This window comes from Danio aesculapii, chromosome 17 (genome assembly GCF_903798145.1).
Source record: "Danio aesculapii chromosome 17, fDanAes4.1, whole genome shotgun sequence".
In the NCBI taxonomy this organism is placed as follows: Eukaryota; Metazoa; Chordata; class Actinopteri; order Cypriniformes; family Danionidae; genus Danio; species Danio aesculapii.
Genome location: NC_079451.1, coordinates 1375393 through 1389587, shown reverse-complemented (window position 1 = coordinate 1389587; position 14195 = coordinate 1375393). Strand labels below are relative to the sequence as shown.

General features: G+C 36.9%; 1 protein-coding gene across 1 annotated transcript in view; it reads left to right on the top strand.

The window, feature by feature from the left end:
* The window catches only part of ttll5 (tubulin tyrosine ligase-like family, member 5), a 119418-nt gene that overhangs the window by 34130 nt on the left and 71093 nt on the right, over positions 1-14195 (top strand). The window contains exons 13-15 of the mRNA XM_056477629.1: positions 903-984; positions 6167-6228; positions 9359-9450. Coding sequence (XP_056333604.1) covers positions 903-984; positions 6167-6228; positions 9359-9450 — 236 coding nt within the window. The remainder of the gene's footprint in view (positions 1-902; positions 985-6166; positions 6229-9358; positions 9451-14195) is intronic.

The following is a 14195-nucleotide window of genomic DNA, read 5'->3' as shown; positions in this document are numbered from 1 at the left end:
TCCATACTACATACTAATAACATAATAATCCATACTAGAAACATACTAACAATATACTAATCCATACTAACAATATACCGATCCATACTAACAATATAATAATCCATACTAACAATATACCGATCCATACTAACAATATAATAATCCATACTAGAAACATACTAACAATATACCGATCCATACTAACAATATACTAATCCATACTAGAAACATACTAACAATATACTAATCCATACTAGAAACATTCTAAGGACATACCAATTCATACTAACAATATACTAATCCATACTACATACCAATCCATACTAACAATATACTAATCCATACTAGAAACATTCTAACGACATACCAATTCATACTAACAATATACTAATCCATACTACATACCAATCCATACTAATAATATAATAATCCATACTAGAAACAGACTAATAAACATACTAACAACATGCAATTCATACTAGAAACATGCTAGCAACATGCCAATTCTTACTAAAATCATGCTAACAGCATTCTAGTCGACCTGTATTAGTTCATGTTAGATTGTTCAAACATCACGCATCTAAACGCAGGATATTTATCATTTGCATTTGATATTTATCATTTATCATGTCATCAATTATTTGCCGCTCTGAGGTGCAATTCATGATTTGGTTAAAGATAGACAAACAGAATGATCATTTACAGAATTTACCTCTGCGTTTTCATTCTTAAGCCCTTTTCCCTTTTCTTGATCTGTTGATTTACCTTCACAGATGGCCTTCAGTAGTGCTAACTCTGTGTGGTGTGTCCTCCCATTCACCCCTCTCACTGTGTGTGTGTGTGTGTGTGTGTGTGTGTGTGTGTGTGTGTGTGTGTGTGTGTGCGTGCGTGCGTGTGTGTGTGTGTGTGTTTTCTCGCAGAACTGTATGGTTTCGACGTTCTCATTGATTCCAACCTCAAACCGTGGCTCTTGGAAGTGAACCTCTCACCCTCTTTGGCATGGTGAGCAACACACACACGCACACACACACACACACACACACACACACACACACACACACACACACACACACACACACACACACACACACACACACACACACACACGTTTTTATTTTATTTTTGCTCTCCAGAAACCCAGCACTCATATGAATTTAAAGATAAAGACGAGACTCTTTTTTTCATGCTGATTTTTTTATTATTTTTTACTTTTCATTGTGTATTTTTGTGTTATATAGAAAAGAAACATCCAAAATACACCTTTTTTTTTGTCTTTTGCAACTCTATCATGTCACGTTTTGTAGATTTCAATTACAATTCATAATTTTTAGGCTGTTTTCTTAAAATGAGTTTGCTGTCCTCACACTGAGCTACACTATAATTCTCCACATTAGCAGCTCTTACATATACCAAACATCACAATTTAATCCATATTTATATTCTGATGATTTTTAAAGAGGAATATGTTCATATGTAATGCAGTTGATTATATTGAACAGTTTATTCTTTTATCTTTTTCTTGCTTTTTAGTGTTCTCTGAGTTACGGAGTGAAAACTTTGATGCTAAATGAATCAAAATATTCAAAAACTAGACTTTTTTTTCCCAGAAATCAATTCAAATTAGTGCACATTTCTTTAAATATGTCTAATTTGAATATCAAAACATACAATTTTTTAAAACTTGACCAAAATAAAATCTGATCATGTCTTGATTATGAATGATTTGATTAGGTCTGACTCTGCTTAGACTAAAGTCTGCTCACTGAACCTTCAATAATGTCCAGTATAGAATATGTGCTCATGCTGCAGTGGAAACAGAATGAATATTGTGTCTGACTCCATCATGAGCTTGGAGGACTGCATCCATACATCTCTGACATGACTCAAATCACTGATTAATAAAGTCTGGAATGGTGAAGAAAGCCTTCTTGCAGGACTCCCAGAGTTCATCAACATTCTTTGGATTCATCTTCAACGCCACCTCCTTCATCTAAACCCAGATATGCTCAATAATGTTCATGTCTGGTGACTGGGCTGGCCAATCCTGGAGCAGCTTGACCTTCTTTGCTTTCAGGAGCTTTGATGTGGAGGCTGAAGTATGAGAAGGAGCGCTATCCTGCTGGAGAATTTGCCCTCTCCTGTGGTTTGTAATGTAATGGGCAGCACAAATGTCTTGATACCTCAGGCTGCTGATGTTGATCATCCACTCTGCAGATCTCTCGCACACCCCATACTGAATGTAATCCCAAACCATGATTTTTCCTTCACCAAACTTGACTGATTTCTAGAGAATCTTGCGTCCATGTGGGTTCCAGTAGGTCTTTTGCAGTATTTGTGATGATTGGGAGACTTGCACCATGTTTACTATCTTACAATAATGAATATAAGTATGAATGTTCAGTCTGTTCAGTTCAACAAATTGTTCAGCTGAACAATTCAACGTCTTTACAAAAGCTCTATAAAACAGCTTTTATGCAGCGTGTGCTATATTCTAGATCCCTCAAAGCCTTGTTGTCATCTGTATGAATTCAAAATAATGTCTCAAACGCTTCTTATGAACCCAATAGAGCTCAACCTGCCGATCTGCACAACTGTGTGTGCTATATAAATGGGGGGAGATCAAATCAAAGCCTCCAAGAAAAACCTTTCTCAAAGGATTTCTCATTTCAGGTGGTTTGGTCGGCCATCAAAGATCTAACCTAATGGATGTTTTCAGGTCTAGACATGCTCAAAAGTGCTCAATCTCAAGCTTTGGTGCTGTGGATTGGAATTTATATACAGGACTGAATGTTATACAGCACAAGAAGACAGAGATCGCTGGCTGATTTCAGGTTGTACAAAGATAAACTGATCTCTACTAGTTTTTACCAGCCAACTAAATCCTGTCAGCCAAACATATAATTACTCCGTATACTCTTTTTAAAAGGGATTACATTTTTTCTATATGGGTAACTGAAAATTGATCACAGTTATGAGTATATAATAATAAAATTAAATAAGTAATAGGGAAAAAAATAGAATGTTTTAGTTTTTCTGTTCACGACATGACTTGATTTCTATATGTTTTCAGGAAATAAGGATTAACATCTTTTAATTTGACTTGTGTGTCTTGGTTTGAAGGGACAGTTCAACACAAAATGAGAATTTCCTCACGGTTTGCTCACAAGATATTCTGAAAAATGATGCAAAAGAAATCTTACGTTGACATCTATGGTAGGAATACAATTCTATGCATATTAATGGCTGATTTTTCCTGCATTTTCAGTGTATCTTCTGTGCTTTTAAGAGTGTTTAGATTAAATTTAAACAGAAACAGACAAGACAAACATACTGAGTAAGAAAATCTGACACTGAGCATAGCCCACAGGCTTCTGGGAAGGTGAAGGTTTGGAAAAACCAGCCTGTGATTTCACGCCAACGGTTGCGTAAAGATTGGTAAAAATCCATTAAGTGAAGAGATTTCCAAAGTATTTCAGTCTCTCAGCACTGACTGACGTTCAATTACTGAAGAAGAGCTTGAATAATTCAAGCCCGGTTACTGTCGTCTAAACTGACAGCTGGAGGGGCGTGGTTAAGTGTTGGCCACGCCCAATACCTCAGATGAGAATTGAACTGAAAACAAATTTCTTTTGCAGATTTCAATGAAAGATTACGATGACATATTGTCAGGCACACTCACAATCTGATGGTGTCGTCAATCTGGCCACCAGCATCTGCGTTGAGTCGTTGTTGGAGGGGCCAGGGGAAAAAACCCTCTGCAATATTTAGAATTTGGACTGCAATACCTCGTTCAACCTCTAGTTGTCAATCCTACATACTTCACCTTCCTGGACTAATACCATCTCACCAATATCAGCAATGAAAAGCAAAGAAATACCTCCATCCTGAGGCTGCAAGTGACGTTAACTAACATTTAAATCATTAAAAACCACAGAGATCAAGCGCTTCCCATTTAAAAAGCTCTTTACTCCCCGAGTATTTCTCATTAGGAAACGACAAGCAGTATTCCCACCAAGAACAATTTATACTCTGTTGTTTCTTTGTGTCAAACAAATCCTTCTAAGCAATTTGTCCAATTAGAGCAAAGTCAAACTCAAGCCTACCATTAAGTTTGGTTGTCAACATGCTCATAAACATCGGTGTGGAGCGTCTAAAAACAGCACAGGCTGCAGAGGCTTTTTGGGGTCAAGATGGAAAAAACTTTCCATTTTTATTCACCATCAAGCGGATGTTTTGTTTAGTGTTTTCAGGTACACCGTGATCTGACTGTATAGATGTTGTGCTCTTCATTTTCAGAAGCTTTGTGAAGCATTGCATTTGGCTTGCTTCATTTTAAAGGTGATTTACTTTTGGGTCTGCTAGTCTTAGTCTTGTCATGAAATATTTGAGAAAGTACTACAGTTTCACAAGAGGCCTAACAATTTAGCTTCCAACTGTATATTGTCATTAATTTCTTACTTAATTCATTATTCATTATGCATGTTTCATAGTCTTGATAAATGTAACTGTACTTACAAAATATAATTAATCTTTAACATATACAGTATTGTGCAAAAGTCCTAAGCACTATACCAGCTTTGTTGGCCTAAGGCAGGCATTGGCAAACTCGATCCTGGAGGGCCGGTGTCTCTGCAGAGTTTTGCTCCAACACTAATCAAACACACCTGAACACCCTAATTAGTGTCTTCAAGATCACTAGAAAGCTACAAGCAGGTGTGTTTGATTAGGATTGGTGCAAAACTATGCAGGGACACCGGCCCTCCAGGATCGAGTTTGCCCATCCCTGGCCTAAGGATTATATAATCAATAACTCTCTTTATTAAAAACCAACAGGAAATATAGGAAATATGTGCAAAAAAAAACAACAACATCAAAACTTTTCCTCTTCAAGCAAAAGTCTATGTTTAATGTGGCTTTACTTTTGTTCTAATTGTCCTGACATTTTCTGAAATAGTGTGCTGTGTAATATCAGGTGTTTTTTTAGCTCTTGCCAGAGTTCTTCTTTAGGTTTAGAGTGTCATATCTTTCTTTTTCTGTCCAGGTGATCTCAAACAGCCTCTATAATATTCAGGTCTGGACTCTGTGGAGGCCATTTCATCACTCTCTGTGTTTCATCAGCTGTTTTCCTTCTCCAGATAGGATTTTACTGCAGTTAGCAGATTATTATCATGCTGTAAATGAAAACTGTTACCACTGATATTTGTGCTGCCCATTACATTACAAACCACAGGAGAGGGCAAATTCTCCAGCAGGATAGCGCTCCTTCTCATACTTCAGCCTCCACATCAAAGCTCCTCAAAAGCAAAGAAGGTCAAGCTGCTCCAGGATTGGCCAGCCCAGTCACCAGACATGAACATTATTGAGCATGTCTGGGGTAAGATGAAGGAGGAGGCGTTGAAGATGAACACAAAGACTCTTGATGAACTCTGGGAGTCCTGCAAGAAGGCTTTCTTTGGCATTCCAGATGACTTTATTAATCAGTGATTTGAGTCATTGCAGAGATGTATGGATGCAGTCCTCCAAGCGCATGATGGAGTCAGACACAATATTCATTCTGTGACCAGACTTTAGTCTGAGCAGAGTCAGACCTTACTGTACTAATGAAACACAAGTCATGATCATATTTTAATTTTGGTCAAATTAGCATCAAGTTATTATTTGTTGTTCCTAAAACTTGGATTGGCGACAAGACTTAGTGTTGTATGTATACAGCCATTATACCATCAGTAAAGAGATTTAATGTTGGCCTAACAATTTTGCACAGTGCTGTAGATTTGTATAGAACAAAGCACAATCCCTCTGTTTCTCTGAATTGATTTACCCATAACTGCTGACTATATTTACAGTATTAAAGGCAAGTACATTATAAGTAACTGTACTAATACAGTTATAACCCCTTAAAACCCCTTAAAAATGTCAGTTAATCACAATAACTTGTCGATTTGTATCTAATTACATACAATGCAGATTATAAAAGACAGCAAATTTCACACACCCCTAATATGAGTCAAATAAACTACTGTTAGGATTATTTTGGCGACTAAAGCAATCATTCACTTTGGCTAAAAAGGAAATGAGCAGCCTTTGAGGAAAGAAAATAATCACGTTTCTGTGCGCTTTAACACTGTGAACTCATAAACTAAATAACATAATAAACTAATGTTTTCCTTGTTTGCGTTTGTAGCGACGCTCCTCTTGATTTGAAGGTGAAGGCCAGCATGATCTCCGACATGTTTTCTCTCGTGGGTAAGTTTTCTCTTTTCCCAGGCTCAGACCGCTTCACCTCAGGCTGGAGTTGTAAATGTGCATGTACGCTCATATTCTCAGACCTCAGAGCGGCCATAACAGCGTGTTACTGCCTGTGGCCGAGGCTCTGGTCATGCGGCTTACATTTGTTTGGTGTTCTGTAATGGCCGGTTAAGATGATGGAGTGTTGTTGGTTTATGGAGCCCTGGGATTTCTGGGATGTACACTGTAAATGCAGGGTTCCACACAGTTTCTTCATGTAGTCCCAACACAAAAGGATTAAGTTAACGTAACACATTTAAGTAGATTGAACTTAAAACGATTACGTTGTCTATGGACAATTTAGCTCACCCAATTCACCTGTACCGCATGTCTTTGGACTTGTGGGGGAAACCGGAGCACCCGGAGGAAACCCACGGCAGAACAGAATGATAACAATAAAAGAAAATACAGAATTTAAATTAAAAATAATAATAATAATAAAGAGCCGTAGCTGTAACTTCGTTAGGCGTCTCCTGCCTCTCTCTCACACTAAATCTGTATTGCCCAAGGATCACAAAACCACTAATAGGACATTGTTGCCTGTTGGTGGTTTGTGCCGCATTTTTCCAGCCCTGCAAATTGTGTAATGATCAAATGTGATCCGGGCTGAAATGCGAGAAATACGCTGCAGTCCTCTGAGTTCCCCGCAGGCGCTGTTGATTAGCGCTAGATGACTTACACGAAGGAATTGTCAACAGAACATTAGACGCTCACATGAGTCATTGAACTGTCGCCGTTTGGCTGAAGAAAATACCTCTGCAGCGCTCATCAAAATAATGATTGCTCAAGGCTAAGTGTTGTTATGCTTACACAATCAGCTGTCACCCACCCAAGAGCTTGTGAATCTGACACCAGAGACAGGAAAGCACACTGTAATGATTGATCTCGCTACAGTGATGATTGTAGATCGCTTGCAGTCCTTTATCTTTTTTATTACGGCGGTGTCAATAGCACACATAAATTAAAAAAACAATGAGTCTTTGGTGTAACTTAATTTTATTATGACACACATTTCAGCTAATTTGAATTGTTATTTCAACTTATTTGAATTGCATTATTTTAAATTATCGTATTGCGTTATTTCAACTTATCGGATTGTGTTTTTTCAACTGATTTATATTATGTTATTTCAGCTTATTTGTATTGCGTTATTTCAACTTATTCTTATGGCGTTATTTAATTTATCTGATTGCGTTATTTCAGCTTACTTGTATTGCGTTATTTCAACCTATTGGATTGCATTGATTTAAATTTATTTGTATTGTGTTATTTCAGCTTATTTGAATTGCGTTAATTCAACTTAATGGATTGTGTTATTTTTTACTTATTTGTATTGCATTGTTATAACTTATTTCTATTGCGTTATTTATATTTATTGGATTGTGTTATTGCAACCTATTGGATTGAATTATTTCAACTTATCAGATTGGGTTATTTCAACTTATTTTTATTGCCTTTTTTAACTTATCTGTATTATGTTGTTTCAACTTATCGGATTGCGTTAATTCAACTTGTTTGTATTGTGTTTTTTAACTGATTTGTATTGTGTTTTTCAACTTATTTAAATTGCATTATTTCAACTTATCGGATTACGTTATTTCAACTTATTTGAATTGCGTTATTTCAACTTATCACATTAAGTTATTTCAACTTATTTGAATTGCATTATTTCAATGTATCGGATTGCGTTATTTCAACTTATTTGAATTGCATAATTTCAACTTATCGGATTGTGTTATTTCAACTTATTTGAATTGCAATATTTCAATGTATCGGATTGCGTTATTTCAACTTATCAGATTGCGTTATTTCTTCTTATTCGAATTGCATTATTTCAACTTATCGGATTGCGTTATTTCAACGTATCAGATTGTGTTAATTCTTCTTATTTGAATTGCGTTATTTCAACTTATCAGATTGCGTTATTTCAACTTATTTTATTTGCGTTAGTTTAATATAATAATGAGCTAAATTCATCTAAATTCATTAGAACCATATGTTTAATCACTTTAATTTGAATTCGACTTATAATTGAATAGCCTATTAATGTAAATAGTTTAATTTGGTCAACTTTTCTGTTATTTATTGTTGTTCAAACTACAATCGCCTACAGTTGATTGGGACTGATATCAGAACAGCAACAAAATTTAGCAACAAACAATACTGGTGATAATAAAGTTGCCACCGCAAAAAGCATGAGTGCTACTCTTCTGCAAGGGGGTAAACTTAAAACATTACACTGAAGTCAAACTAAATTAAGATCAAACTAACAAGTCTTTCTCTTAGCATAAAACACCTAAGATAGCTTTTATGTCAACATTTCCCTTGCAATTCCTTTAAACAATTTATTTGTTTTATGATTTGTAAAATTGTAAAACATTAAGCTAACTTAATTGTTTTGTGTTAACTTAATTGTTTTGTGTTAACTTGATTGTTTTGTGTTAACTTAATTGTTTTGTGTTAACCTAATTGTTTTGTGTTAACTTAATTTTTTTGTGTTGGGACAGCATGAAGGAATTGTGTTGGTGTAGCATCTTGGTTAGTGGGTATATAGTTTCCAGCATGCTTTGCATGGTATTTATTTAAGAGGGAATTGTGTTGTTTCAGCTCATTTTAACAGGTAGTTTGAACAGTTTTTCTGATCGCTACTTTCTATCAGTTTCAAGGATGTCTTACCACAACAGAACTTAAAATCTCAGTCATTACGTCATTATTCAGTGTCATGTGACCCTTCAGAAATCGATCTGATGGACAGATTTAATGCTGAAAGCATGTTTTAAAACATTGTCGAAAACCTTCATATTTTAATGATAAAATCTTCCATACATTGAAAAAATATTTTAAAACATGAAAACCTTCATATTTTTGTGGAATCTGGGATACATTTTATTTAATTATTAATTTTTGTATCTCTATATGCATCTTGCATGTTCTGCTGCAATATAAACTTTACTGTCACATTTACAAATGTATATAAATACAGTTTAACCCAGTATTTGGTATTGTTTAATGAATAACTTGTTTTAATAATCTTCAAAGTGTTATAATCATGAACTTTGTCTAATCTCTAGCTGTGTCTTTTACTCAGGTTTTGTGTGTCAGGATCCTTTATTACGACAACCACGCGGCGACAGAGCTGGCTTTGATACAAGACTGAAGAATTCCACCCAGAAGCAACAGGTACAGATACTCTACACTTTACCCTTAATACCCCAAATCACCTTGACAGTTTCCATACTTAGGCATACAGAGTGATGAACTGAGCAACACATCACTATTAGTCCAGTTATTCAGTGCTCTAATTAGTATGATCTCAGCGTTTGTGCAATTTCAAAACTATTATTATTACTTTCCAAAGATGTTGAAAACATGATGCCGCTTTGACAGATTTATTGGATTGATTAGTGCTGCGGCTTCTTAATTTCATTCCTCTGGATTTGTCTAAGCTAAACACTTGAATTTTACCCACTGTTGTTCACTTAATGCTAATATGCTAACGGAATAGAAGATGCTGACATATTTTTATAATGCTAGATGTGAATGTGCTTTGACAATACAATATGTTCTGCTTTTTATATGTAGGTATTAGTACGAGTGGGGCTTGAGGAAGTGATGTCACAGTGCGACCTTACAGCAAAATAATAATAACGTCACTAAACAAAACAAAAATGCGCCACACATTCTTTATTGGAGACAGGTCTTACATTTACATTTTTTTTACATTTTACATTTAGTCATTTAGCAGACGCTTTTATCCAAAACGACTTACAAATGAGGACAAGGAAGCAATTTACACAACTATAAGAGCAGCAGTGAACAAGCGCTATAGACAAGTTTCAGGCGTGTAAAAGTCTAAGAAGCAAAAACATTAGTAGAATTTTTTTTTTTTTTTTTTTTTTTTTTTTTTTTAATAGAGAGAGAGAGAGAGAGAGAGAGAGAGAGAGAAAGAGGGCTCAGTTAGTGGTATAGCCAGAGAGGCAATTGCAGATTAGGAGGAAAAGTGGAGACTAAACAGTTGCGTTTTAGTCAGGACCGCAGGCAGGCCAGTCAAATACTTGTATCCTCTTCCTCCACAGCAGGACTGTAATGTGTGCAGAATGTGGTAGTGCATTGTCTTGTTGAATTATGCATTGGGGGTCCCTGGAAATTAAGGTAGCATATTGTGCTCCAAAATCTTTACTTTTCAGCAATAATGAAATGAAGTTAACCAGACAAAAAGGTAAACATACTGAGCCAGATTTTTCTGATTTGGGGTTGTAATATTTATCTATTTACATGCAGCTGGTTGTTCTGGCAGAATAAAGCCAGTCAGGTTTATCAGTAGCTCTTGTATTAGACTGAAGAACTTAATTCGGAGAAAACATCCACCTGGATGTACATTATCCTGATTATTACAGGGCCATCGAAGAACAGTAAGACATAAAACGTTGATCTGAGCTGTAATTTACTCTTTTATTAAATGTAAAGCTTGCTGAAAGATAATCGGCGGATTGCAGACTAAACTAACCTACATATTATTCAGTCAGAACAGCAGCATGAGAGATATGAATACGTCTATGGATATACTCACTAACTAATACTCGGATGAGCCTGCGTTATGAGTTTCAATACTAATCTTGGAATAACATACCTTAAATGAAATTTTATGATTGGCCAATCAGAATCAAGCAGAATAAATGCCAATTAGAATCCAGGAGTAATTTTACAAATTTTAATATTAAGATCCCGTAACCCTACCTCCAAACAGTAAAACTGCAACAGACAATACAACACGTTCTGCTTTTTATATGTAGGTATTAGTACGAGTGGGGCTTGAGGAAGTGATGTCCCAGTGCGACCTTACAGCAAAATAATAATAACGTCACTAAACAAAACAAAAATGCGCCACACATTCTTTATTGGAGACAGGTCAGGACCGCAGGCAGGCCAGTCAAATACTCGTATCCTCTTCCTCCACAGCAGGACTGTAACGTGTGCAGAATGTGGTAGTGCATTGTCTTGTTGAATTTTACAAATTTTAATATTAAGATCCCGTAACCCTACCTCCAAACAGTAAAACTGCAACAGACTCGAATATGAAGGAAAATTATTAATTTAAGTACAATGTAGCATAAAATTAGCTCACACTTTAATTTGATGGTCCGTTTTTTGAATTTTTGTTACATTGCATCTACACATCAACTAATTCTCATTAGATTATAAGTAGACTGTTAGGTTGGGGTTGGGGGTTAGTGTAAGTTGACATGTACTTGCAAAGTTCAGCAGATAGTAGGAGCAGTATCAACAGATATTAAGCAGACAGCCTACTAATACTCAATTGGACCATGAAAATAAAGTGTTAACTAAATTATATTTCGCGTCAGTACTCTCTTTGCTGCTGTGGCTGTGATCAGACAGACAACAGATGTGCAATAAATCCCCGCAGGGTGGTTTACTGAAAGGGAGGTGAAGCGGGTAAGGCATGTTGGCGTGCAGGTCGGTGTGCTCCAGTGTTGAACGTTTGTGAGTTGTTCAGTCCACTGTCCTTGTGGAGAGTGGTGTGCAGATCCTAGTCTGCATAGGGGAAAGAACACGGCGTTAGTTCTGTTCTATGTTTGAGACTAGAAAGAAGGTCGAAGAAGCCGAGTGACCTTTGATATTCCTTCTGATACCCTCATGCTGCAGTGAGATGTGTTTTAAATGCGTCACGTCACTCGATTGGAGTCCTAAACACAACAACAATGGTGGCTGTAACAGAAGAACAGTTTCATAAAAGGGTAAAGACCATTTTGAGGGATGTAAACAAAACCGATGGTCCCAACGTATTTCCTGTTTTACATTTTTAATTTCTGTAGTTTCCGAGAATCCAAAAAGAGACACATATTGATAAATAATGCTATGATAGCTGTTTTAACATTAAGTTATGATTGAATTGCCTCTTGTTACAATAGTTTTTAACAAGCAGGAAGTGTTCATGGGCCAATGACATGACCAAGTTGAAATGGTCTCAACATCTTCCTCCAGCGAGAAGCACCACGGCACGCCACATTGCTTTATATTTGTCATGGACAGACACTGAATGAAACTACGTTTGGAACTTTTAGCAGACATGACAAGATGTGGTTTTGTTTTTCCTTTATCTTCACTCATAGTGATCGGCACATGCTCTGTAGGGATTGAGGTGAAGGTGCCGTTCCCATGGCCTTGCTTATGCTACACTGATCGGTTCACCACACTACCAATACACTACCTGACAAAAGTCTTGTTGTGGATCCCAGTTGTAAGAGCAACAAATAATAACTCGACTTCTAGTTGATCATTTGGAAAAGTGGCAGAAGGTGGATTTTTCCCATGAATCATCTGTTGATCTGCATCCCAATCATCACTAATACTGCAGAAGACCTACTGGAACCTGCATGGAGTCACGATTCTCACAGAAATCAATCAAGTTTGATGAAGGAAAAATCATGGTTTGGAGTTACATTCAGTATGGGGGCGTGCGAGAGATCTGCAGAGTGGATGATCAACATCAACAGCCTGAGGTATCAAGACATTTGTGCTGCCCATTACATTACAAACCACAGGAGAGGGACAATTCTCCAGCAGGATAGCGCTCCTGCTCATACTTCAGCCTCCACATCAAAGCTCCTGAAAGCAGAGAAGGTGAAGGTGCTCCAGGAATGGCCAGCCCAGTCACCAGACATCAACATTATTGAGTAAGATGAAGGAGGAGGCGTTGAAGATGAACACAAAGACTCTTGATGAACTCTGGGAGTCCTGCAAGAAGGCTTTCTTCACCATTCCAGATGACTTTATTAATCAGTGATTTGAGTCATGTCAGAGATGTATGGATGCAGTCCTCCAAGCTCATGATGGAGTCAGACACAATATTCATTCTGTTTCCACTGCAGCATGAGCACATATTCTATACTGGACATTATTGAAGGTTCAGTGAGCAGACTTTAGTCTAAGCAGAGTCAGACCTTACTGTCCTAATGAAATCATTCATAATCAAGACATGATCAGATTTTATTGTGGTCAAATAAGCCTCATCTAGAGGCCTTTACCTTTCATATAAGCCACTTCTGATACCAAATGATCAACTAGAAGTCAAGTTATTATTTGTTGTTCTTAACTTGGATAGATGACAAGACTTTTGTCAGGTAGTGTACACTTGACCATAATCTTACCTAAATTTCTATTAACTAATGTAATGCTATATTGGAAAATTGTCAAAAGCTTTACAGAAATGACCAAAAGTACATCATGACCGTGTGTTGCAATCGCAGCTCGTTATGTCAGTGTAGGAATCAAATAGTCAATTGTTAAGGCGTGCATTTTGTCATTCAGATGCGTTTTAGCCCTGGTCACTAGATCATGTTATTGGTTCCAAATGGACAAGTTTTGGCCCACAGACAGTTGTCAAGAGGGCGGGATGCTCAGCAACCCATCAAACTGCCTGGCAAAAATTGGAGCAGCTGTTTCCTATCAGTATGATGAAAAGGATTTAGGGAATTCCACGGTGGATTTGGGAACGGCTCTCCTCGGCTAACAAACAAGATGTTAAGGAGCTGATTGTTGGTGTTTTTTCAGACCAGAGTAATCGAGCTTGATATCTTTGAGTGCTAGAGGCTCATCTGGAGGTAAACAAGAGTAACCTTTGAATGGCTTCCACTGTACACTGTAGCTGCTATTCCTTGTAATTTCATGATGTGAACTGAAGCTCCATGACCAGAGGGCAAACTGAGTTTAATACATTTACAGAATAACATCTAAAACGCCACCTGTCTGATGTCTGCTGTGCTTTTATTCGTTTTTAATCCATAACCGTGCGCTAAAGGCCAAAAACTAGCTTTGTTTGATTTTAAGAGTCTTTGTATTGTAGCTACTAACAGGTACTTCACATGCTGTACATGCATGTATTTACTAGGTTCTTATCTCACTGT